Consider the following 24835-nt stretch of genomic DNA (forward strand, 5'->3'; position numbering starts at 1 on the left):
TCGAAGCTAATAATGCAACTTGGGCGGCGTTAGTAATAACATTTTTTTGTTGCCTACCGCTGAATCAAGAGTAAATGGAAATATGGAGATTTCCTTTTTTCCTAGTTATTTTCAAAACTGATGGAGTGCCTTAACGCAAAGAGTGTTAGCATGCTGCTATGATGCAAACATCATTATTTTGATAGAAAAAAATAAGTATCTTACTTTGACCCTATTTCAAAACAACAAAGGTGCATGGAATGGCATAAAAATCTAAGAAACCACATTTTTTGTGTTCTTAATAGAGAGAACATCACTGGCTGTTACCGTCTGCTGTTCTTTGTCATCCTGGAGACGGTACCGCGTATTCAGATCTCCTACCCTAACATACGCATACAACAAATCGACGTTGATTGCTGTACCTTTCCTAGGATATCCTTCCCTGTCTTTTTCCATTCTGTGTGTCCACCAGAAATTATCACGTAGAGCTTATTCTTATTACCTTCACTTATTCCTTCAATACTTTTCTTATCATTTTTCAGAGCCTTTTTACACATTACGCGCGTGTACTAACAATAGTTCTACAGAAATCAAAGTTACAAGTTTTTTTAAATATTTTAGTACGTTTACTTCGTGACATGTGTGGACTTCAGTTATTCGCTGACGCAGCGAAGTGACACGGAACAGTTTGCGAATAAAATCACGGACACCCATGCAGTGGCTTTACAGAAGTCCTTCTAAGTAAGTCCTTTCGGAATCCTTGCTTGCTTGCTTCAAGTAATTCATTTCTATCATTTGTTAAACTGTTAGTAAGATAAGTCATCTGCACAAAATTTTCTCTCTACCGACCACCACTCGCAACGCTAAGTACTACTATGAGTGTTAACAAAAGCGCTAACAACTGCTCCCTTCATGTAATAATGGTTGCCGATGAACTCCTCATCTGCTGTATATCCAGGTACCAGTCTTTTATGAGAACAAAGAGTTGGTGTTGATATCTTTCTGATGTTCGTACTTGTTCCATAATAACGTGAGTTGTCAGCATTACCTATGGAATTTTTTTCCTCAGCCGATTAAAATAGTCATTACCCAATAAATAAAATTCCCGCCCTAGAGCAAAGCTACCTTTAAAAAAAATACTTAACGAAGAGGAAGGTATCAGTGATCATAAGGCTGTGACAGCATCTATGACGACGGGTCTTACAAGGAATGTTAAGAAAGGTAGGAAGATATATTTGCTCAGCAAGGATACAAATTTCAGAATATCTCAGCAGTCAGCATCAAATATTCGGTGATGGGACGAATATGTGGAGAACAAACGGAAGAAATTCAAAGGCATCCCTCAATATGCCCTAGACAAGTATGTTCCGGCTAAGGTTTTAAGGGACGGGAAAGATCCACCTTGTTTTAATAGCAGTGTTAGAAAAGCGCTACGTAAACAAAGAGCACTTCATCTCCGATTCTGCCGGCCGGGGTGGCCGAGAGGTTCTAGGCGCTACAGTCTGGAACCGCGCGACTGCTACGGTCGCAGGTTCGAATCCTGCCTAGGGCATGGATGTGTGTGATGTCCTTAGGTTAGTTAGGTTCAAGTAGTTCTAAGTTCTAGGGGACTGATGACCTCAGAAGTTAAGTCCCATAGTGCTCAGAGCCATTTGAACCATTTGAACCATCTCCGATTCAAGACAAGTAAAAATGTAGCTGACAAACAAAAGCTGAACAAAGCGAAAATGAGCGTATGGAGAGCAATAAGAGAAGCGTTCAGTGATTTTGAAAGTATGACGTTGTCAACGGACCTGAGTAAAAACCCTAAGAGATTTTGGTAGTGTGTAAAATCAGTAAGTGGATCAAAATCTTCCATTCATTCTCTCAGCGACCACACCGGCACCGAAACGGAAGATAACAGAGAGAAGACCAAAATACTGAATCCGGTCTTCCGAAAACGTTTCACCGCGGAAGATCCTAACACTGTCCCTCCTTTCAATCGTCGTGCGAACGTCGGAATGGCAGATACTGAGATAACCGATTGCGGAAGTGAAAAGCAGCTACAATCGCTTAGTAGTGACTTCAGGACCAGATTAGATACCTATAAGATTCTATAAAGATTACGAGAAAGAACTTGCTCCCGTTCTAGCAGTAATTTATCGTAGATCGCTTGAGCAACGAAAGGTACCTAACGACTGGAAAAAAACGCAGGTCATTCCTGTTTTTAAGAATGGCCGTAAAACAGATCCACACAATTATAGTCGTATATCGTTGATGTCAATCTGTTGTAGAATTATGGAACATGTTTTATGCTAAAGAATTATGACGTTCTTGGAAAATGAACATCTCCTCTATAAGTATCAACATGCATTCCGCAAACAGAGATCCTGCGCAACTGTGCTCGCTCTGTTCCTCCACGTGATCCACAGCGCAGTGGACAACGCCGCTCAGGTTGATGCCGTGTTCCTTGATTTCAGTAAGGCATTTGACACCGTCCCGCATTGCCGTTTAATGAAAAAAAAAAATACGAGCTTACGGAGTATCGGAGCAGATCTGCGATTTGATTCAAGTCTTTCTTGGAGATAGAACTCAACACGTTGCTCTTAACGGAAGTAAATCGACAGATGTAAAGATAATATCCGTAGCGCCACAGAGAAGTGTGATAGGACCGTTGCTGTTTACCATACATATAAATGATCTAGTAGGAAGCGTCGGATGCTCTCTAAGGCTATTCGCAGATGATGCAGTTGTTTATACCAAAGTAGCAATGCCATTAGATAGTAAGAATTTGTAGAACGACCTGCAGAGAATTGATGATTGGTGCAGACTCTGGCAGTTGACCCTGAACTTAAATTAAGGGGCTCCGGAAAGGCTCAAAATCATGAAAAGTTCAATTTTTACTTTTTTGCGTTTTATGAATCTGCAGACTATTACCTTTTAATAGATATATAATTTATTCAATTCCGAAGACTACAACTATTCTTAAATTTTTTTTGAAATGTGTTCTACATGGGCGTGACCCACTGTGGCGCTGTTAAACTGCTGTCAAATGGTGTTATTATTAACGTCCGTGTTCATCAGGTACATTTTAGTGATGTGAGATAAAGTATGTGTTGTGGCTAACCTATTTTCAGAGACTTAGCAGCATCTGAACTGTTGAAAAAGTGTATTCACGGAAAAACTCAAAACCCCAATGAAAGTGTAAATAGTGTTATATGGTCGAGAATCCCCAAGACTGTATTTGTTGGAATAGAAACACTTCACTTTGGTGTCTATGATGCTGTTGCGACTTTCAATGATGGCAACATTGTAAGGTGCAAGGTATTTAGAAATATGGGAATGAAGATAGGTTCTAACATGGTACGAGCGATGCTTGCTTTAGACAAGGAATGCCTTCGGGCTGCAGACAGGGCTGTAAAGAGTCTAGAAATACAAGCAAGAGTAAACAGGAGGAGGAACAAGAGGAAGCTGGAGGAGGAGTTTGCAGAGGATGAAGATAATCCATCCTATGGACCTGGAATGCACTAAAAAGTTAATCCAATCTTTGTCGCTCGATTCCCAAAACTTTTATTTTCTCATACTAATTACATGTTTTCTAAGGATCTTCCAAACATATTTGTTTCAAACTTTCAGTAAATGTTACACAGTACCTTCTGCATAATTTAACACAGCCTTTTTCCAAAAAAACTGTATATTTTTGAATATATAAATAAAAAATTGCAAAAAAAGTTGTGAATTTTCATTACAATTGAAAAAAAAATCATCTTTAATAACTGAACTAAAATTTTGTAAAATCCCTGAGTTAAGTTGTAGCCCATATTCCAATAAATAATGTGTAAAAAGTTCAACTTCCTACCTCAAATACTTTGTGAGGAAAGATGTAATTTATAAGCGTTATTTTAACACTGCAAGTATAGGGCGTTCCGGAGCCCCCTTAATTTAACATATTGTGCAGACATAGGAAAAGAAATCCACTGTACAGTTACACTATTGAAGACAAACAGCTGGAGACAAGGTCTGCCTTAAAATATCTAGGCGTAACTATCCAGAGCGACCTTCAGTGGAATGACCATATAAAAAAGATAGTGGGAAAAGCAGACACCAGAAGATTCATCGGAAGGATCCACGAAAGAAGTGGCTTATAAGGCGCTTGTTCGCCCGATTCTTGAGTACTGTTCATCTAGCTAGGATCCCTTTCAGGTAGGACTAATAGAGGAGATAGAGAAGGTTCAACGAAGAGCAGCGCGTTTCGTCACGGGATCGTTTAGCTGGTGAGAGAGCGTTACGGTAATGCTAAACAAACTCCACTGGCAGACGTCGCAAGAGAAACGTTGTGCATTACGGAGAGATTTACTATTGAAACTTGGGGACAGCACTTTCCAGGAGGAGTCAGACAACATCTTACTTCCCCCCACGTACCTCTCGCATATTGATCACGAGGAGAAAATTCGAGAAATTACAGCCAATACAGACGCTTACCGACAATCATTCTTTCTTTAATCATTGGAGGGATCAGATATTGGTACCGAAAGTACCCTCCGCCACACATCATTAGGTGGCTTGCGGAGTATGATGTCGATGTAGAACAGGTTCTCTGCACAATTTGTGCTATTGCATAGGTGAAATTTTACTTAAAAACTTGTAGTATGTGTAGTATAACAGAAAAATGATTGCTTTTTTTATTGAATGTAAGTATTCCTCATTAGTAACGAGTATAGGATTGAAGAATATCGTTTTTACTTTTGTTGGTTTTGTTTAAGTAAATTTGCTAAATGGGGGTAGTATGAACGTCTAATATTCCCTCGTTTTTTTTATTAAGTTGAAGCATTTATGAAATTTGTTAATCCATCTGACGTTAGCTTATCATATACAAAAACAAATACTGCGTAGGTAACCTTTGGACGCGTTCCACCTCATTACGACAGGAATCGTGCATATTAACTGTGGAAAACGCTAATAACGAACTTACTATTTCTTAGTGTAGGTACGATCTGCTGGTATTACAATTTCCTCTGCTGCGAGATTTGCCTGATTGTGATTCTCATTTCTATTATTATTATTATTATTATTTTGATTTAGTACTATTACTGTTCAATCCTCAGCAACGCGTTACAGGAGTCAAGCTCTGACCGTATGGCTGTCTGTGTTAACTCCACAATGCGCTTAAAAGGCACACAAAATCAAAAAAGAAAGAACAAATAAAGTTATTCGGGCATGAGGTCTTCGTCTTAATTTAAAAAACGACAACACCAGATTCTCTACTCCACTTATCCATTATACCGAGCATCCACTAAACGTTACTTCCGTACGGCGCTAAACACCAGTCTCATCTGGTGCAAGTTTCATCTTCCGCCTATTGGCGTACCGGCTGGTTCGGTAAACGTGTGTCGGCACCAAGAGATTGCACTGAGCTATCAACAATTGCATAAAATTCCAAAGATGTTACAAGGGACATGATGAAGCAGCATATCAAATGTTATCTGTATAAAACCCCTCTCGTTTAATGGGGTAACGCTAACATTAAAACGATTCACAGTAGTATTGAAGAAAACTGTACCTCTCTCGCCGGCTTGTACATTAAGTACTTTGTCAAACCTAACCCGGTGAATTGCTATTTCAGATTCCTCGAGTAGGTAAAGTTTTTTCTTTCTTATCTACGCGCATATCTCGTATGCCTTTCAGAGGGTGGCCAGTCTTATACATATGTTCGGCAAACACTCATCTGCCGTAACTGTCCTGTTTAAAACCGTTTGCGTGCTCCCTTAGTCTCGTCGAAAATTTCCTCATAGCCTGTCCTACATACGAGGTTGGAACTTTAATAGTGGCAACTGTTTATTCACAGCTCCTACAAAATAGATACGTGTTTCAAAGTTTTACTGACCTTCAAAGTAGTCACCAGCATTGTGCATAACCCGTTGCTAGCGATGTGGAAGTCGTAGGATACTCTTAGCAGTGCCAGATGTGTTGACAGCTCGAGCGGCGCGGTTTATTGCCTGACGAATTTGCAGCAGTTCTGAAGCGAATGCCGTGAAGTGTTCTCTTCAGTTTAGAAATCGAGTTGAAATCACGCGGGCTTAAGTCAGGGGAGTGCAGTAGGTGGTATAGCACTTAGCAGCTCCATCAGTCACACAAATCAGTAACAGCTTGCACTGTACGTGCTTGAGCATTGTCCTGCAATATGATGGTCAGGTCCCGCACAAAGTGTCATCACTTCTGTCTCTATGCTGTTCAGTTTTGGACCACAACCTACGACCAGCTTAGAGATTTCTCTCCGCTCAGGGACTGGGCGTTGTGCTCGCATCATCATCATCATTTGATCCCTACCCGGCGCGCAGGTCGCCCAATGTGGCGTCGAATGTAGTAAGACCTGCACCAGGGTGGCTGCACCTGCCTCGCAAGGGGCCTCCCGGCCAATGACCCCAAACGCTCGTTTCCATTCCCATCTAACAAACACGTTTTGCAGACGCAACTGCGAGAGAACTTGAAAACAGCGCTTTATTACATGAAGATCTGAGAAAATGTAGGCTCAGTACCTCATGAAAAACCACATCCTCGGTACAAAAACAAACATGTAATGTCTTCACTTACGTTGTCCCGAAACCCACAGCATTTATCATTTCACCAGATATCGATGGCCCTAAAAAATTACATTCTTTCATTAAAAAGTCTGTAGTTTGTGGAATAACACGGTAGATAATGAAGTTTTGCATAACATCCATATGGCAAAATACTCTCCGCATTCTGTGCTATCATTTCCGAAATTCGATTTCTCAAAACGTTTATTAAATATGAGTAATGTGTGTATTTCACTATGGCTTTATCGCTGGTCCGCGCAATCGCAAATCAATGTGGTGCATCAAATCAATTTTCTAGAGGTTGGTGACATATAGACACCTCCATCCAAGTCTAAAAAAAAAAATTCAGTATGTTAGCTACATTTTATATGCAGCAAAATATTATGTAATTTTCATTGTAGACTTTCTCGAATATAGTCCAGTGTCTTATTTGCGTGCAAATATCACAATAACCCTAACCATTAACGAAATGATGAGCACATCATGACGAAGCTCATATATAAAGCTATAAGTAGCGCAAAATATTTTGTTGTATAGTTTCTGTAAAAAACGCTGGGCCGAAAGAGGGCAAACACGGTTAGCCTCACCTTCCGTACAAATGAATGAACTATTCCAGCGCGCCGGCCGATGTGGCCGTGCGGTTCTAGGCGCTTTAGTCTGGAACCGCGTAACCGCTACGGTCGCAGGTTCGAATCCTGCCTCGGGCATGGATGTGTGTGATGTCCTTAGGTTAGTTAGGTTCAAGTACTTCTAAGTTCTAGGGGACTGATGACCACAGATGTTAAGTCCCATAGTGCTCAGAGCCATTTGAACCATATTCTAGCGCTTTGGATGAAAATTGGGCACCGTCCATAAGACACCGTATCCAGCACGGATCTTCGATACCTGCTAATTTCTGCCATTTTAACGTCTCGAAGGCGACACATTTTGCTGCCCCTATCCGGTACAACTGGCTGGCATATACAGACCACTTAGCTGCCATGACTTGCACCAGCAGTGGAGGGCCGGATAATCACCAGGTTCCAGTCCTGCACCATGTAAAGCGCTCCAAAGCGATCCTTGGGTTCTTTGAAGGTGATGATAAAAATATTACCTCCAGTGAGCCTCTTAAGCAGGCGAGAAGCAGACTGTTACACTATCTGACGGATAGCCCTTCTATCTGTTGACAACCCTGCAGCCACATCTCAAAACATCTCATCAAACTGTTGATCGTTCTCTTTTCCTGATCGTAGCGCTTTGTTGTTTAAGGGAAATTTTAGCTGAACGTCCCATTGACTGCGAGGTCAGTAGTGACAGAGCTCAAATTTTGCAGGACCGTGGTAGTCAATTGAATCGGACGCTTCCTTCTATATGAAGCTATACGCGGCATTCGCCTGCAGCCAGAAACAGAATGGCTGGGTGTGAAGCAGAACTCGCTTCTCCCAAATACGAGACGAATGCTCCGAGCGCCTCATCCGGTACTGATTGTTGAGTGACTCCTATAATACACCGAAGAGCCAAAGAAACTGGTACACCTGCCTAATCCCGTGTAGGGCCCCCGAAAGCGCGCAGAAGTGTGGCAACATGACGTGGCGTGGATTCGACTAATGTCTGAAGTAGTGTTGGATGGAACTGATATCATGAACCCTGTAGGGCTCTCCATAAATCCATAAGAGTACGAGGGGGTGGAGATCTTTCCTGAACAGCACGTTGCGGGGCATCCCAGATATGTACAATAATGTTCATGTCTGGCGAGTTTGTTGACCAGTGGAAGTGTTTGGACTTAGAAGAGTGTTCATGGAGCCACTCTATAGTAATTCTGGATGTGTGGGGTGTCACGTCGTCCTGCTGGAATTGGCCAAGTCCGTCGTAATGCACAAAGGACATGAATGGATGCAGGTGATCAGACAGCATACTTACGTATGTGTCACCTGCCAGAGTCGTATCTAGACATATCAGGGGTCCTATATCACTCCAACTGCAAAGGTCCCACACCCTTACAGAGCCTCCACTAGCTACAATAGTTCGCTGCTGACACGCAGGGTCGATGGATTGTTGAGGATGTTTCCATAACCGTACAAGTCCATCCGCTCGATACAATTTGAAACGAGAGTCGTCTGACCAGGCAACACGTTTCCAGTCATCAACAGTTGTAAGTAGGCTGTTTATGTTTTCTTATTGGCAACGTTACGTAGTGCTCTGTATGAAAATCACTGGCTGTGCTGTGTGCAGTCTGTGGCTAGTTTGCATTGTTGTCTGCCATTGTAGTGTTGGGCAGCTGGATGTGAATAGCGCGTAGCGTTGCGCAGTTGGGGGTGAGCCGCCAGCAGTGGTGGATGTGGGGAGAGAGATGGCGGAGTTTTGAAATTTGTAACACTAGATCTCATGAACTGCTATGTATATTATGATTTTTCAACACTATTAAGGTAAATACATTGTTTGTTCTCTATTAAAATCTTTCATTTGCTAACTATGCGTATCAGTAGTTAGTGCCTTCCGTAGTTTGAATCTTTTATTTAGCTGGCAGTAGTGGCGCTCGCTGTATTGCAGTAGTTCGAGTAACGAAGATTTTTGGTGACGTAAGTGATTTGTGAAAGGTATAGTTTAATGTTAGTCAGGGCCATTCTTTTGTAGGGATTTTTGAAAGTCAGATTGCGTTGCGCTAAAAACACGTCAGTTTAAACACAGTCAAGTATAATTTTTCAAAGGGGACGTTTCACAGTCTAATGTCGGTGTTGACGGGCCCAGGCGACGCGGAAAGCTTTCTCTCGTGCAGTCATCAAGGATACACGAGTGGGCCGAATAATAATAATAATAATAATAATAATAAGTAAATTTAGCTCCCAGCAGCAATAGACTCCATACCGGCTAATTACACTGTGACAGCAATACGACAACATGATTTTTCCGTGCGCCGTCTTTGCAACCGAAGCAAAAATGTGCAGAATGAGTAAAATTTACACGAGAATGTAGATCTGTTATTTCAGTCAAATCGTGAAATTAATGATGTGGAATGCAAAAACACAGAAATGTTTTTATTTATTTTTTACCGGCTGAATGTGGAATCTGCGTATTAGCAATGGCTGGGGGAGTGGGTGGGATAGGAGGTACCCATAAGCGATATAATTATCATATAGGAAACTATGCTATTATAAAAGATTCTTTTATAACTAAAATAGGAAACCGAGATCAACAACTAGAGATCTAATTACGAATTATTCCACTTACAGCTCGTAATTACCGAACATGAAGGCAAGAATGTTTCAGGAAGAATAGAAACAGTATTTGCCTTTAGTACATTGGACGAAAGAGGAGACGTTCTATCGTAGACAGGAGCGAAATGGAGCTCTACAAACCAGTAGCGTAAGAGAGCTTTGCATAGAAAATGCTATTAATTCTGATAATTGTGCCACAGAAGCGAGTTGCGCTCACACTTAGTCGTAAAATGTAGAAGAAATACCTCTACACACACATACACTCCTGGAAATGGAAAAAAGAACACATTGACACCGGTGTGTCAGACCCACCATACTTGCTCCGGACACTGCGAGAGGGCTGTACAAGCAATGATCACACGCACGGCACAGCGGACACACCAGGAACCGCGGTGTTGGCCGTCGAATGGCGCTAGCTGCGCAGCATTTGTGCACCGCCGCCGTCAGTGTCAGCCAGTTTGCCGTGGCATACGGAGCTCAATCGCAGTCTTTAACACTGGTAGCATGCCGCGACAGCGTGGACGTGAACCGTATGTGCAGTTGACGGACTTTGAGCGAGGGCGTATAGTGGGCATGCGGGAGGCCGGGTGGACGTACCGCCGAATTGCTCAACACGTGGGGCGTGAGGTCTCCACAGTACATCGATGTTGTCGCCAGTGGTCGGCGGAAGGTGCACGTGCCCGTCGACCTGGGACCGGACCGCAGCGACGCACGGATGCACGCCAAGACCGTAGGATCCTACGCAGTGCCGTAGGGGACCGCACCGCCACTTCCCAGCAAATTAGGGACACTGTTGCTCCTGGGGTATCGGCGAGGACCATTCGCAACCGTCTCCATGCAGCTGGGCTACGGTCCCGCACACCGTTAGGCCGTCTTCCGCTCACGCCCCAACATCGTGCAGCCCGCCTCCAGTGGTGTCGCGACAGGCGTGAATGAAGGGACGAATAGAGACGTGTCGTCTTCAGCGATGAGAGTCGCTTCTGCCTTGGTGCCAATGATGGTCGTATGCGTGTTTGGCGCCGTGCAGGTGAGCGCCACAATCAGGACTGCACACGACCGAGGCACACAGGGCCAACACCCGGCATCATGGTGTGGGGAGCGATCTCCTACACTGGCCGTACACCACTGGTGTTCGTCGAGGGGACACTGAATAGTGCACGGTACATCCAAACCGTCATCGAACCCATCGTTCTACCATTCCTAGACCGGCAAGGGAACTTGCTGTTCCAACAGGACAATGCACGTCCGCATGTATCCCGTGCCACCCAACGTGCTCTAGAAGGTGTAAGTCAACTACCCTGGCCAGCAAGATCTCCGGATCTGTCCCCCATTGAGCATGTTTGGGACTGGATGAAGCGGCGTCTCACGCGGTCTGCACGTCCAGCACGAACGCTGGTCCAACTGAGGCGCCAGGTGGAAATGGCATGGCAAGCCGTTCCACAGGACTACATCCAGCATCTCTACGATCGTCTCCATGGGAGAATAGCAGCCTGCATTGCTGCGAATGGTGGATATACACTTTACTAGTGCCGACATTGTGCATGCTCTGTTGCGTGTGTCTATGTGCCTGTGGTTCTGTCAGTGTGATCATGTGATGTATCTGACCCCAGGAATGTGTCAATAAAGTTTCCACTTCCTGGGACAATGAATTCACGGTGTTCTTATTTCAATTTCCAGGAGTGTAACTGTGGAAGATTGCTCCGTTTCCTACTCTTCTTATTCATTTTCCAGCGTCGCCTGGAATATCGAAAGGATACGTGTTTATTCTCGTGTGATGTTTAATACAGTGCTCGAGTAGTGGGCGTAGCAAATAATGAACTCCAGTGATCAGGATTTGCGACTGAATGTGACTGTTATAGCCGTGATGCCGTGTGGTCTACTGAATGTGGCTATGACTATAAAATAGAACTCCACAGGATATATTTTGTTACTGACAACAAATTATTATTTGTTTTATGTATACTGCATTAAATTTTGTGGTAGGTAACAGTAATTTTCGTGTAATCCGCAGTTTATATTCGTGAATGTAGTTACGAAGCGCAAGGTCATGCCACTGACTGTAAGCTATATAAGTAAATATGCGAACATGTCGAGCTCTGTGCAAGCCAACGAATCAAAACAGGAGTAAGAATTGTCATCAACGGCCACGCAGTGGCTGCAGTGGAAGTTTTTGGGTTGTAACGGCGAAAGTGACAACTAGCGAAAACTTAAACCGTTATGTTTCCACTTCAAACCAAGTCAGGTGCAGACTGGTGTGATTATGACAGAAAAATTAGTTTAAGAACTCATTGTTTCAAAATGTTGACGAGCATTATTTATAGAAAAATGTGAAGACTGGCAGAATATCAGTTTTGGTTCAGGAGAAATATAGGAACTCACAAGGAAATGCTGATCCTATAACGTATCATAAAAACTGACTCAATAAAGGCGTTTATTATATATTTGGAGAACGCTTTTGAAAATACGTCTTGGAATGTTCTCTTTGAAAATCAGAAGGTTGCTGGGATAAAAACAAAAATACAGAGTGAGAAAGATTATCTACAACTTGTATACAAATGAGATTGGCGATGGAAGAGTCAGTAATGAAAGTGAAGCAATAGGTGAGAAAGGAGTGAGACAATGTTGTAACTTAGCCTCAATGTTATTCGCTTTGTACCTCGAGCCATAAATTAGGGATGCTAAGTACAAATTCGGAAAGGACATAAAGTGCAATGAGGAGAAATAAAAAGTTTAACATTTCCCGACGACATTGTAATTCTGTCAGATGGGGCAAATGACGTGGAAAATCATTTGAACAGAATGGACCATGTCTTGAAAAAAAGTTATAAGGTAACATCAACAAAAGTAAAGCAAGCTATGTGGAATGTTGCCGAACAAAATTAAGTGATGCTGAGAGCATTTGGGCAGCAAAATAACTGACTACAACAAAAAAAGAGCATCTACAACACAGGATGAGGCAGAAGCAAGAAAAGCGTTTCTGAACAAGACTGAGTTTGAACACTGAATGTAGTTTTACGTGCTGGAAAGCCTTTTATTATTTTCCTGGAATGTAGCCTTATACGGTAGCGAAACGTGGACGATAAAGGGTTCAGACAAGGAGAGCATAGACACAGTGAAACAACAGTGACAGTACAGCACATGACCTAGTTCATACCCTGTCAGTACCTGGTCGAAGTGTAGCAGAACACAAAACAGACCAACCTAGTTTAAGCAAAATATCCATGGAGCTTGAGCCAAATCTTTGTACTTCATAGCAAAGTCCTCCAGTATAGTAATCCAGTACGTATCCGCGACCACAGCCAATTCAAGATGACTACGACCGATTCAGGGGAAGTCACCAAATGTTTGAAGATACAAAGTTCTCTTGCACGGCCGATGCAGGTATTTGTACGGGGTGCTCTAAAATCCTCCTTACGAATTTTTAGGACTTATCGAAGGGTCTGAGTAAATAATATTTTGAATTGGAATCCATGTCCGGAGCCGGCCGGGATGGCCGAGCGGTTCTAGGCGCTACAGTCTGGAACGGCGCACCGCTACGGTCGCAAGTTCGAATCCTGCCTTGGGCATGGATGTGTGTGATGTCCTTAGGTTAGTTAGGTTTAAGTAGTTGTAAGTTCTAGGGGACTGATGACCTCAGATGTTAAGTCCCATAGTGCTCAGAGCCATGTCCGGAAACGTACCGTTTCCGTGCTACAACCATTTGGAAACATGTTGGTAATGCGACCACTTTTACAAGTAGTTTATTAGGCGTGACTCAGTAGTTGTTTTATAATCCCACTCATTAATAACCAAAAAATCAAAAACAAAAATTATCAGTTTCCACAAACACTGTTGTTTTCCGTTGAAGCGTTTTCGTCCTTTACTGAGGAGAGTTAGCATTCTGATCCACTACAAGTAAGGTTCGATGTGGCGACCGCCAAGTTCTGTGCACGGATTGTATCTACGAATGTGGTACAAGGCTACTATCATAGTCGTGCCACAGGAACTTCTTCTGCAAAACGTGCACTCAACCATGTGGCTCTAACACTCACAAATGCATGAATGTCACGCGAACCACGTCAGAGACATCAGCCGATACGACATAAGTACCATGACTACCCTGTTCCATGCCTATCAAGCATACATGGTTTCAAACTGCTGTTGCACGTAATCTGTAGTTTCCGGATATGGGTTCAGAATATTGTCTACTCAGTCCCCTCTAGAAGTTCCAGATATTTGTAAGGGGAATTTTAGAGCACACTGTATACTGCACATGCACCGTAGCTGAGGCCACCACTGGATGTCCTAGAGGCGCTTCATAGCACTGTCATCGATCGTACTATATCGGTAAGTCACCTACTGAGTTGCCAGAATACAGAGAATAGAATTGGAGGCAAAATAAATTTATGCCACAACGTGACTGAAGAGTTCGGTTGATAGGACACAACCTAAGTTATCAAGTAACCGTCAATTTGGAAAAGCAAGAACGTTTGCGAGATAAAAATTGTAGAAGAAGTCCAGATCTTGGCTACAGTAAGCAGATTCAACTGGATTTCGACTGCAGTAGTTAGGGAGAAGGCTGCGTAGTAGGAGATTACGGTACGGACGCCCGCGTATTGGGATGACTGGACAGGTAATTACAGTGTGGAGAGCGAGGTTCCGAGTAGACAGACGTTCCAAGCCGCTCAAAGGACATCTGGGTGACTCCGAAGCGTGAGTTTCAATGCGTCGAGAAGCGGTGTGAATACGAAGCGCTTAAGCCAAGCAATGTTTAGCTGCGAGCTCACAAATGTTTGTGGCAGTTCCTTTAGAAATTTGTAAATGGGACCTAGGTGATTCCACTTCAGAAAGCTGAAGCGGGCGCTATTGTGGTGTACACGCTCTGACATTCAATTCGGCGTGTTTGAAATGCTTAACAGTTGGCGCAGGCATGTGGGCAGATAATGTGTGATGGCCCGCGCGCGGCTTAACCAGCAGGATCGGCAGCATGGAACTGTCGCCGAAAGCAACTGAATTAATATTTCCACCTAATCAGATTTACGAAAAAATAATGTACACATACCACAGCATGCAGAGTAGAACACGTTGTTTTCTAAACTTCAGTACCAGGGCTTAATATTAAAAAATTGCAAGTTATTTATGCCTTAGGTTAGAAACAAGATATTTACGTTAACGTATTATTTAATGAGTACAAATTAATTTGAAATATAGAGTGTTTTTATGTCATTTTGGTCAGAATTTGACTGTAATTTATTATGAATTTTTTACATTAATTTTGGTAAATTCATTCAAAAGTTGTACGAGGGTCACTCCAAAAGAAATGCACACTTTTTTTAAAATCCATCTTTTATTCTACATGTTTAAAAGTTTTTTTCTTGGGTGAATTTGCATGAGCCACTCCATTGATTGCCTCTTCATCTCTGGTGAAAAATGATGGAGCCATGTTTCATCACGTGTCACAATTCTTCCAAGAAATTCATCTCCACCATTCTCGTACTGTTCCAAAAGTGCGCTGCATACCGTTTTTCTTATTTCTTTGTGAGCCACTGCCAACATCCTCGGAACCCGCCTGGCACAAACCTTTTTAACGCCAACACTTTCAGTATTCTGCAAACACTTCCCTCCCCTATCTCAACGTAGCGTGACAATTCGTTTACTGTGATGCGTCTGTGAGCAGTCACCAATTCGTTAACTCTCTGCACATTGTCCGGAGTGTGTGCAGTACGAGGCCTGCCGCTGCGAGGACAATCCTCAATATTGCCGTGCCCGCTTTCATCACGTAACCTGCTTGCCCACCGACTAACTGTACTGCGACCGACAGCAGCATCTTCATACACCTTTTTCAACCTTTTGTGGATGTTTCCCACTGTCTCGTTTTCACAGCACAGGAATTCTATGACAGCACGTTGCTTTTGACGAACGTCAAGTGTATCAGCCATCTTGAAGACATGCTGTGACTGCGCCACTCACGGGAACAGGTTGAACTAAGTTTGAAAACAAGCGGCAGGGATGTATCTACACACTGTAAAACTTTCACACAGGCAGAATGAAAACTGTGTTTTTACAAAAATAGTGTACATTTCTTTTAGAGTGACGTATTTGAAATATGATGCATGTCACTAGGAAAGACTTGAAAGCAGCAGGCAATGGGAAGCAAGCTAAAAGCGGTAGTGGGGGCAACACATAGTAAGCTGGGTTTAGATGTCAAGACGAGAGAGGAACTTAGTGTTTGACGTCGAACGCTCTGACACCAGAATGCGAGATTATGAAGTCTGTGAGATTGATTTTTGGATTAGTGGCCGCATAATGCAACTGTTGGATCTTGGCTTTTCAGGAGATTGCTCACATTATGACTTAGAATTTTTTCATGAATGAAGGCACTAGGAACTTTGCAGTTTTCACAGGCAAGTGTTTTATATACTTTTTAGAATTAGCAGTTTAATCAATTATTTGTAAATTATGAGAGACACTTCATGAATTTGGCTAGAATAGACTGAGATATAAAATGGTTCAAATGGCTCTAAGCAGTATGGGACTTAACATTTAAGGTCATCAGTCCCCTAGACTTAGAACTACTTAAACCTAACTAAACTAAGGCCATCACACACATCCATGCCCGAGGCAGGATTCGAACCTGCGACCGTAGCAACGTCGCGGTTACGGACTGAAGCGCCTAGAACCTCTCGGCCACAACGGCTGGCAGACTGAGATATCTAGTGCAACTACGACACTTATATTTCAGTTACAAAATTGTTGAATTTCAAGTGTATTCCTTTCATTGCCTAGCTCATTTGATTTAATCTATTCCAGCTGCATTCTTTTATTGATATTGCAGTTAAGAAGCTCGCAAAGAACTTCTAAACTTGGAATCGTTTTAATAGGTTCTGCGGTAGCGTGGGCTAAGTCTCGACACTTCAAATGACTGGCCAAAATTATTTGAGGTACATCTGACTGTGCATTTACACTTATCACAGCCAAGACATTATCACCACTGCCCTAGTAGCATTGCTTGCACGTGATTTGGTAACAAACGCATGTAAGCGTAGCAGACACGGACGGAGGCAGACATGGACTGGGGCTTTTCTGCTCTTTCCAAGAGGATCGATGGTGATCTGTAGCGTCTCTGGTGGAAGATCACAAGTGTTTCGGAGCCAACCATTCATCGTCCGTTGTTGAACATGGAGCTCCGCTGCAGGTCACCCCTACGTTTTCACATGTTGACACAACGACATCGACAACGACACGATTGTTTTGGGCGCAGGACCATCAGGATTCGACAGTCGACGAACCGAAATGTGTCCGCTCTTCGGGTGAATCACATTTTTGCAACACTAGGTTGATGGTCGTCTGCTTAAACGTCGTTATCGAGGTGAACGATGGCTTGAAACTTGCAGCGCAGACTGGTGGTAGCCTTTCTAAGGCCGGTATTACACTATCAAATTTCTTTGTCAAAGATTTGATCAAAGATGTGATCCAATATTCCGTCCAATATATTTGACAAAGATCTTTGACGTAGCGCTAGAAGGGGTATTACACTGTCATCAAATTTTTCGTCAAAGTTCAAGATGGCTGACAACAACTTGTTATTAACCGCAGCAGTTGTACGTACCCCAATTGCATTGTGTGCACATGCGGAAAAGAAGTGGGGGAAAAATGGAACCATACATACGAGGTTGACAGTCTTAAAGTCCTGGGATTACAACTTGATAATAAATTCAGTTGGGAGGAGCACACCACAGAACTGCAGAAAGGCCTTAACAAATCTGTATTTGCAATTCGAGTGTTAGCAGACATGGGCAACATAAAAATGAAAAAGCTTGCATACTTTGCCTACTTTCATTCTAATGTCATATGGGATATTATTTTGGGGTAAATCTTGAAGTCAAACAAAAGTTTTCAGAGTCCAAAAGCGTGTAATACGTATTATTTGTGGAGTAAATTCACGGACGTCCTACAGAAACCTCTTCAAAGAACTGCCTCTCAGTATATTTACTTCTTAATGAAATTTGTCGTAAATAATATATATCTTTTTCCAAGAAACAACTCATTTCAAACATGATCTGCACAAGGACTTAAAAGCACTTACTATAGTTCAAAAAGGGGTCCACTACTCAGGAACACTCATCTTCAATAATTTGCCAGGAAACATAAAAAATTTAGTTAGAAATAAAGATCAGTTTAAAAGGAGCCTGAAAAACTTACTACTAGCCAACTCCTTCTACTCCATTGGCGAAATTTTTAATAGAAACAAATGGTGTATTGTATTTATTCATACTATTAGTATTGTTATTTCAGCTTAAAAAAAATCGACATGTTCCACATCCACGAGGATCTCCTCAGCACGGATCTATGGAACGAAAAACTAATCTAATCTGGGTTAAGCCGTGGGTTTTACGACGACACGATAAAAGCATTCAACAAAACTTGTTACGTGAGCTTACAGTGGAAGACGTCAAGTCGTACATCAATTACTTTAGAATGGATGAGCATACATTTCTGTATGTGCTCAATGAAGTGTATCCTCATATCACAAAGCACAATATTCACTTAAGAACTGCTACATCTTCAGAAGACAGGCTCGCTGTAACACTCCGATTCCTTGCTACAGGAGAGGGTTATGTTATGTTATGTTAGGTTAGGTTAGGTCAGGTCAGGTCAGGTCAGTTCTGGTCAGGTCTCCAATCTTCTTAATCTATTTTTGTATTCAGGGTGCCTCACGTTGTAAAGCGCCTCATCAGCTTCAGACATCTTTATTAATTTTGTAGTTCTCGGCACACACCAATTGTATTTACCGGCAATGGTTATAAAAACACTACAGACGACAGAACGCTGCAGCGATGCTAGCGCTCCATATGGTAACATGTCACATTACAGTGAACAGAAGACAAGCGGTTTCTTTGATCAAATATACAGCGAGGCCCTAGATTTGATCAAATATTGGACGACATTTGACAATGTCCCTATTACACTATCAAATATCTTTGACAAAGATTTTGGACAAAGATATTGGACAAAGAAATTTGATAGTGTAATACCGGCCTAAACTATGGGAGACATTCATCTGTAGTTGAATGGGACCTGTGGTAGTAATCGAAAACGCGGTGACAGCTGCGAACCATCCGCACCCCTTTGTGTTTGATGTCTTCCGCGACGGTGATGTAATCTTTCAGCGGTATACCTGTTCGTATCTGGGAACTAGAACCGTGCTACAGTGATTTGAGGAGCGTTATAGTGAACTCACGTTTACGTCTCGGCGACCAAATTCGCCTGGTGTAAATCTTACGGAACCCATATCAGTAGTTATCGGACGCCATTACTACGGTCGCGAAATACATAACCTGTGCGTAGATATCTAATGTAACATACCTCCACAAACCTCCCAACAAACTATCGGATCCGTGATGCGCAGTGTCAACGATGTATTTCGTTCTACAGACGGACAAACGAACTACACTACTGGCCATTAAAATTGTTACACCACGAAAATGGCGTGCTACAGACGTGACGCGACATTTAACCGAGAGGAAGAAGATGCTCTGATATGCAAATGATTAGCTTTTCAGAGCATTCACACAAGGTTGGGCGCTGGTGGCGACACCTACACCGTGCTGACATGAGGAAAGTTTCCAACCGTTTTCTCATACACAAACAGCAGTTGACCGCCGTTGCCTGGTGAAACGTTGTTGTGATGCCTCGTGCAAGGAGGAGAAATGCGTAACATCACGTTTCTGACTTTGTTAAAGGTCTGATTGTATCCTACCGCGATTGCGCTTTATCGTATCGCGACACTGCTGCTCGCGTTGGTCGACATCCAATGACTGTTAGCCGAATATGGAAGCGGTGGGTTCAGGAGAGTAATACGGAACGCCGTGCTGGATCCCAACGGCCTCGTATCACTAGCAGTCGAGATGACAGGCATCTTATGCGCATGGCAGTAACGGATCGTGCAGCCACGTCTCGATAACTGAGTCAACAGATGGGGACGTTTGAAGACAACAACCATCTGCACGAACAGTTCGACGACGTTTGCAGCAGCGTGGACTATCAGCTCGGAGACCATGGCTGCGGTTACCTTTGACGCTGTATCACAGATTGGTGTACTGAACGACGAACCTGCGTGCAGGAATGGCAAAACGTCATTTTTTCGGATGAATCCAAGTTCTGTTTACAGCATCATGATGGTCGCATCCGTGTTTGGCGACGTCGCGTTCAACGCACATTGGAAGGGTGTATTCGTCATCGCAATACTGGCGTATCACCCGGCGTGATGGTATGGGGTGCCATTGGTTACACGTCTCGGTCACTTCTTGTTCGCATTGACGGCACTTTGAACAGTGGACGTTACATTTCAGATGAGTTACGATCTGTGGATCTACCCTTCATTCGATCCTGCGAAACCCTACATTTCAGCAGGATAATGCACGACCGCATGTTGCATGCCCTATACGGGCCTTTCTGGATAGAGAAAATGTTCGACTGCTGCTCTGGCCAGCACATTCTCGAGATCTCTCACCAATTGGAAACGTCTGGTCAATGGTGGCCGAGCAACTGGCTCGTCACAATACGCCAGTCACTACTCTTGATGAACTTTGGTATCGTGTTAAAGCTGCATGGGCAGCTGTACCTGTACACGCCATCCAAGCTCTGTTTGATTCAATGCCCAGGCGTATCAAGGCCTTTATTATGGCCAGAGGTGGCTGTTCCGGTTACTGCACCCAAATTGCGTGAAAATGTAATCACATGCTAGTTCTAGTATAATATATTTGTCCAATGAATACCGGTTTATTATCTGCGTTTCTTCTTGGTGTAGCAGGTTTAATGGTCAGTGGTGTACTATGAAGGTGTTCATAATGTCTTGGCTTATCAGCCTTTGTTGGCTTCCCAAGACAGGTTAATCCATACAAGGGGCTTGCTGACGGCAAGGTAGTGTCGCATGAAGAGCTTCATCAGACCAGTGTTGGGATTGAAGAGGACGGGGACAACATTATCATCATCATCGTCGTCAACAACACTTTGCACGAAATGAGTACCTGTCAGTAGAGATGGGGGATGCGCTCTTGAACTAATTCATAGAGTTGAATCTTTCAAAGGAGTGAACAATCAGTAATTCAGAAATAAAGAACGGTAGCTCCAAACGTTTCCCACGGCAGAGAGAGAGAGAGAGAGAGAGAGAGAGAGAGACGGAGCATATCAGCGGCGCCTCTGCCGGTCAGAGCACAGTGCACGCCACACAACACAGCCAGCGCCGGCCTCTGCCCTGCTTCTACCTTGGCTGCCTGCATTGTGCAGTGCCCCATTGGATTTTGTGTTTCACATATGCCGTGCCGTCTCTGTGCGTCCCCTGCTGCGTGCAGTGAGTGTCTGGCGCAGCTTAACTTCGCATCGCACTCTGTCGGCGATCGTTTCAGTCGCACGTCCTGCCCTCTGGGCACTTGATGCGACCAACAGGACAGAGAGCCACCTAGCGGATAAGATAGGAACTACTTGCGACAACCTGCTCGCAAGAGAACGGACGATTTGTCTCGGAGCGGGTGAGTTCACCGCTCCTCCCACCCTCGGAACTCGCCCGCTCAATGCTCACCCCACCGTCTCGACTCTAGCCAGAGCATTGAGGAAAGCGACTCAGGTGTCACTCTGGTCTCTGCGGTCTCAGCTCACGCAGTAATACAGCTCGCGGCTCGACCTGCTCGACTCAGTGCCTCTGCATCGGAGTTCGCCTCTACTGGATATTGTTCTTCGTAGTAATACCGCTACGTATATTACATTATTATGTTATGTATACATCATTTGTTTTTATTTTATTTTTATTTGTTTAAACTGATCAGATTAGGTTCCTGACGACTCCTCTTACTATAGGATTTTTATTATGGACACTCGAATTTACGCTTTAATTACGAGCGAACCGATAAACGTATCGCAAAATGTGATACACCAATATTTTCCTTGTTTTATTCTGCGTAAGGCTATATGCAGCACTTTCGTTTTACAGTCAAATTTATATTTTTTTTCTTATTCTGGTACAGATTTTGCGATTTTAGGCGTCTTCGGAAGTAAACGTTCACTTTAAAAATATATGGCTTGCGATGTATTTGTATGAGGTTAATGAAATTTTAATACATTGTAGCCAAATATATTGTTAATGTAAATCTCAAGTTAGAACATTTTCCGATCACCCAAAAAACCACGATAGTGCAAAATAAATCAATAATCAAAAACTTTGTCATATCGTGGAAATTTTAATAAACAATACAAAATTCTTACTCATTATCTGTGTTACTTCAAAATAGGATCAAATAAGATCAAAATACAGGTATAGTACTGGAATGAACCCAGTTAAAAGGGCAATGTGCCTTCCATTTATTTTCTATTGTAAATGAGTGGTGAGTCATGAAAAAGAGCTAATTCATTTCAGGGAGTGAACAGTTCTGATCCGATCTCTGAAAAGAACAGTTGTGCCCATCTCTACCTGTCAGCCCAGCGCTGCGCGGTGCTGGCGAGCTCGTCGTCCCAGTACATCTGGCGCATGTTGGCAGCCTTGGGCTGGGCGTCGTGCGTGCTGTTGGGCGACCAGCCCTGGCCCAGCGCGACGCGGCTGCGCAGCCCGTTGTGCGTGTCGAGCAGCGCCTTCTTCTCGCCGGCGGTGAGGGGCGCCGGCACGTAGCCCGTGCAGCCGGCCGACGGCCCGGCCTCCGGGTAGAGGCAGAGCGTGTGGCTGCCCGGCGCGCGGCACAGCGCACAGTAGTCGACGGCCAGCAGCGGCAGCGGAGGCAGCAGCAGCAGCAGCTGCACCACCGTCACCATAGTCGGCTCTCGCTGCCTGTCGGGCTGCCCACTGCTCGGACAGAAGACGGCAGCGTTAGCCAGTGGGGTAGCCTGGGCGTGGGAGCAGGGGAGGTGCAGTGACCACACACTGGAGGAGAGCTCACACCCAGAAGGCTGCTGATTCTCGTTGGAGGAACTAAAAAAACACATGAGCGATACATTCCACATGACCAGTTACAGTGACTCTGTCCAATGCAGGAGGGTGCTCGAAAGTGACAGCTTTCTAGTCATTTGGACCAGCGAAAGGACAAAATTTACCATTATTCAAAGTGGGCGAAATAAAATCACCCTGCTAAATATTGCATCAACTTAACATAGGCAACCCAACATATGTAATCTGCCCCTTGTGTAGTTGTTGTCTGTCTTAAGGTGCATGCAGTATTTAGCAGACCACATGTACTTTGCCCACCCCATACCTTTGTAGGTTTCAGAAGAAATCAGAAACCTACGAGACATAGAGGAATATGACATATATCAATGAGTGGAGCTTTCCCTCCAGCTTCGATATACACTAAAAAACTAAACGCCACCCGAACAGGCCAACGGTACCGACCAGCCGCCGTATCATCCTCAGCCCATAGGCGTCACTTGATGCAGATATGGAGGAGCATGTAGTCATCTCACCGTTCTCTCGGCCGTATGTCAGTTTCCGAGACGGGAGCCGATACTTCTCAATCAAGTAGCTCCTCAGTTTGCCTCACAAGGGCTGAGTGCAGCCCGCTTGCCAACAGCGCAGACCGGGTGGTCACCCATCCAAGTGCTAGGCCAGCCCGACAGAGATTAACTTCGATGATCTGACCGGTACCGGTGTTACCACTGCGCCAAGGCCGTTGGCTTCGACATACACTGAATAGCCAAGGAAACTGGTACACCTGCCTAATACCGTGTAGGGCTTCCGCGGGCACGCAGAAGTGCCGCAACACGACATGGAATGGACTCGACTAATGTCTCTGCTGGAGGGAATTGACACCAGGAATCCTACAGGGCTGTCCATAAATCGGTAAGAGTACGACAGGGTGGAGAACTTTTCTCAAGTGCACGTTGCAAGGCATCACAGATATGCTCAATAATGTTCATGTCTGGCGAGTTTGGTGACCAACACAAGTGTTTATACTCAGAAGAGCGTTCATGGAGCCACTCTGTAGCAATTCTGGGCGTGTGATGTGCCGCGTTCTCCTGCTGGAATTGCCGAAGTCCGTCGGAATGCACAATGGACATGAATGGATGCAGTTGATCAGACAGAGTGCTTACGTACATGCCATCTGTCAGAGTCCTGTCTAGACATACAGTATAAGGAGTCCCATATGACTCCAACTACGAACACCCCACACCCCACCAGCATGAACAGTTCCCTGCTGACTTGCAGGGTCTATGGAGTCATGAGGTTGCCTCCATACCCGTATATGTCCATCTGCTCGATACAATTGGAAATGAGACTCGTCCGACTAGGTAACATGTTGCCAATCGTCAACAGTCCAATGTCGTTTTTGACGGGCCAAGGCTGGGCGTAAAGCTTTGTGTCGTCCATTCATCAAGGGTACACGTATGGGCCTTCGTCTCCGAAAGCCCAAATCGATGACGTTTCGTTGAATGGTTCGCACTCTGACACTTGTTGGTGGCCCAGCACTGAAATCTGCAGCAATTTGCGGGAGGGTTGCAGTTCTGGCATGTTGAACGATTGTCTTCAGTTGTCGGTGGTCCCGTTCTTGCAGGATCTTTTTCCGGCCGCACCGATGACGGAGATTTGATGTTTTACGGGATTCGTAATATTCACGGTACACTCGTGAAATGGTCGGACGGGAAAATCCCCACTCCACCGCTACCTCGGAGATCCTAAGTCCAATCACTCGTGCACCGACTGTAACACCACGTTCAGACTCACTTAAATCTCGATAACCTGCCATTGTAGCAGCAGTAACCGATCTAACAACTGCGACAGACACTTGTTGTCTTATATAGGCGTTGCTTGATCGCAGCGCCGTATTCTGCCTGTTTACATATCTCGATATTTGAACACGCATGTCTGTACCAGGTTTTTGGCGCTTCAGTGTATAATACGTGCCGTGATGAAATTGCAGGCTATACCATTAGGGGCAGCAGAATCGGAACATGTAGACACAGGATGTCCCAGAACAACAAGCAACAAGGTTAGAAGAGATGTAGAGGCTGTCTTGAGGAACAAATCGAGGATTGGAAACCGTCTTCGGAAATGTCATCTAGTCACTCTACAAAGCGTCAAAGTTACGGGCGCCGGCGCCTGCTATTGGGCCACCCCTTCGGCAGCTGACGTGACTTGGTGCGCTG

General features: G+C 44.1%; 1 protein-coding gene across 1 annotated transcript in view; it reads right to left on the reverse strand.

Moving 5' to 3' along the window:
• Window positions 1-22510, reverse strand: part of LOC126094989 (venom allergen 3-like) — a 152214-nt gene extending 129704 nt beyond the window's left edge. The window contains exon 1 of the mRNA XM_049909643.1: window positions 22176-22510. Coding sequence (XP_049765600.1) covers window positions 22176-22510 — 335 coding nt within the window. The remainder of the gene's footprint in view (window positions 1-22175) is intronic.
• Between the last annotated feature and the right edge of the window lie 2325 nt (window positions 22511-24835).

Source organism: Schistocerca cancellata, chromosome 8 (genome assembly GCF_023864275.1).
Source record: "Schistocerca cancellata isolate TAMUIC-IGC-003103 chromosome 8, iqSchCanc2.1, whole genome shotgun sequence".
NCBI classification, from domain to species: Eukaryota; Metazoa; Arthropoda; class Insecta; order Orthoptera; family Acrididae; genus Schistocerca; species Schistocerca cancellata.